We start from the raw sequence: 3,023 nt of genomic DNA on the forward strand, positions 1-3,023 counted from the left end.
GACAGGGGCAGCAGGAAGGAACCTGGGACAGGATAAAATGGGAACTGCTGCCTCTTTGGGTGGCAGCTTCATCTGAAACTCACCCAGTCATGCCTTTGAGCAAAACTATCTGTGGGTGGATATCCATAGTTAAAGACAAGGAACAGAAAAAATGAGTGTGCCAGAGATAGTTGCCAATTTGGAAAACACCCTGATTTGGTTTTGTTTTTCTCTACCATTAAAAGGTGATATGGAGGCCTCCAAACTACATTTTAGCCTGTGCAAGGGTGAGAGTATAAAGGTTCAATGTACATAAATCTGTGGAGATGTGCTGGCCATCAGCAATGATTTATGTTCAATGTACCTAAATCTGTGCAGATGTGCTGACCCTCCAAGCCTTTAGCACCAGCCCAGTAAGAGATGGAGGGGAGGTGACAGAGAGAGGTGGGGATTTGAGTCCCCTTTGATGACATTAGAAAAAACCACAATAGTTCTCTGTGTTGCAATGTGCTTGGCATCGGTTTCTGTGTAGTTCTAATCTGAGAGCAAAAAGAGTCCAGATACTTGCTTGTTTTGGCTGAGTCGGCAGATTAAAATCTCTTTTGTCTTTTCCATGGGACTTTCCTAAAGGAAGTAACACAATCTCTGCAGGCAAAGCATTCTTTACAAGGTGTAAAACAAGCAGGGAAATTGTGGTTCAAGTGGCCACAGTCGCTGATTCATAGCAGGGCTGGGTTTGGGGATCCCCTGGCACTCTGCAAAGTGATGTGTGGCTGCTGCCTCACCCATTCCTGTAGTTTTAGGCTCTCTAAACCAGCCAGTTAGGGAACTTTTAGCAAAGGTATGTTTTTCAAAGTGTTACATAGATTTTCTCATTATGCTGGCAAAGTTTCCCTCATTTTGCCAATGAAAGTACACAAGAAACACCAAATAATTCTATTATTTGCTATAAATATAGTATGTATATATATTTATATATATTATTATATATATATTATATTGTTGTAGTAACTGCTAAATATATATTTGCTATATATTTTCTATCATTATTATTATTATTTTAGCACTCATATCGGCAGAAGTACTGCTTGTTTCTACCAGCCAGCATCATGGAACAGACACCAGTGCAAATTACTCAGTCTTTACCTTGCTCTCTTTCCCCATATCTTTTAAGCTTGCAGATTTCCTGCTTTGTGCATTGCAGTGACACTCAGAATAGAGATGTTACCACTTGGTGGAATTAGGAGAAGGATCTCATTCCTGATTCTAGCCAAAGCTCACATGATTTCATGGAGGCAATATTTCTTTTAGAGGCATCAGTCCTGACAGGGCTTTGGCTCTGCTCCTTGAGCAGTGCTGTAATCTGCTTGGAAGTCAAATATCTCAGCTATGAGGTATTTACTGTGTGGCTGTCAAACATGCTATAAACTTTGAGCTCCTACAACTCATCAGCATTGTACCAATGCTCTGTGTGCAAAAATAGCTGGTTTGGGCCCTTGATATAAAAAAAATACTAATAAATAATTTTTAAAGCCTGGTTTCATCCAAGTGTGATATTCTCCAATGTTGCTGTTCCTGGTTTTCTCTGTATGCATCAAAACCAATAGCTTTGTGTGGTTTTTGGGGTTTTTTTTTCATTTTTACTGTACAAGTTCCTGTGAAATTATACTGCTTTTTTCTTTTCTTTGTAGGTAACAGAGACTTTGCTCCTGATGATCCACTGGAATTTAAGTCTCATCAGTGGTTTGGAGCCTCTGTGAGATCCCAAAATGATAAAATCCTGGTAGGTCTTTGATGCCCTTCAGGTGCGTCAGTGCTGAGATATTGCAGTGGAAGAAAATGTGAAGAGATCCAGAAAACTTAGAATTTAAACATTTTAAATTTAAATCCCACATTTTAAATTTAAAATCCCGCTAATCAGCATGAAATGTCTTTTCTTCAGAATTTCTTAGCTAGGCTTTGCTTAACTCCTTATAAACAAAGCTAGGAGCACTTTTTTCTAGTTTTAAGGAAAGTAGTAAAATTAGTTTAGTTAGAATGTACTATAAATTCTTGATAAACACTTCACAGCTGTTGCTTTAAGAAAATATTATTTCTCAAATTCTTGATATAAATTAGCTATTTATAAAATACAAACTGATGGTAATTCTGCCCCACTGCTGATAGCATAAATCTCCTCTAATAACACAAGATACATCTGCTAGGTTTTTTTGTTGCTTTTCTGTAGAAAATTGGAATTTCATTGTATTATTTGATACCCACCAGTATTTTGAAGAGGAGTTTGTTTCCTCACTGTTGTGTGCTCTTCCCTAGGCCTGTGCCCCGCTGTACCACTGGAGAACTGAAACAAAACAAGAGAGAGAGCCTGTAGGAACTTGTTACCTGCTTGCTGGGTCAAAATTTGTGGAATATGCTCCCTGCAGGTCAAGTAAGTATAGGGCTCTTATGTTGCTTTTCCCTTTGGAATTCCTCTTGTGTCACATTTTGTGTACATTTTGGAGCAGGATGTTTTGCAGCTGTTTCTCTCTTCCATGTATAGCAATTAGAACAAAACTTAAAAACTAGATCCAGACATCTGAACTCTCTTCCAGCTGAGGTCCATGATGCAGACCTTGTTTTCTCTGCTGTAGGCCAGAGGAAAATCTTAAGTCCAAGAATCATTGGGCTTGAGGACTTCTGTTGTTGAAGGGACCAATTCTGTAGTAATCACTCAAGCAAAATTATGTAGCAAGTGCTTTTTCAAAGACCAACTCTGGAATTCTTATGAATCCTCAAGTATTTTATCATTATTCAAGTACATTAAGGTGCAAGCTCATTTTAGAAGACAGGGTTTTGCAAAAATAGATTCTGATGTCCCTGTGTGTATACAGGTGTAGTGATGCATTGTTTAAATTATATTAACTGTTGAACATTTGGAGTCTTATTTTCCAAATGCTTTGCATTCATTTCCTCTAGTTGGGCTCATAGATTATTTAGAAGTTTATAACCTAAAACTTGAAATTAGGATTGACTTTTTATTTGTTGAAAATCATTTGTGAGCAGCA

General features: G+C 38.0%; 1 protein-coding gene across 1 annotated transcript in view; it reads left to right on the plus strand.

The window, feature by feature from the left end:
* Positions 1–3,023, plus strand: part of ITGAV (integrin subunit alpha V) — a 54,076-nt gene that overhangs the window by 21,081 nt on the left and 29,972 nt on the right. Inside the window, exons 3-4 of the mRNA XM_014310820.2 lie at positions 1,671–1,762; positions 2,293–2,407. Of these exons, the coding sequence (XP_014166295.1) occupies positions 1,671–1,762; positions 2,293–2,407 (207 nt within the window). The remainder of the gene's footprint in view (positions 1–1,670; positions 1,763–2,292; positions 2,408–3,023) is intronic.

The sequence above is a fragment of the Geospiza fortis genome, unplaced genomic scaffold, assembly GCF_000277835.1.
Source record: "Geospiza fortis unplaced genomic scaffold, GeoFor_1.0 scaffold155, whole genome shotgun sequence".
Taxonomy (NCBI): domain Eukaryota; kingdom Metazoa; phylum Chordata; class Aves; order Passeriformes; family Thraupidae; genus Geospiza; species Geospiza fortis.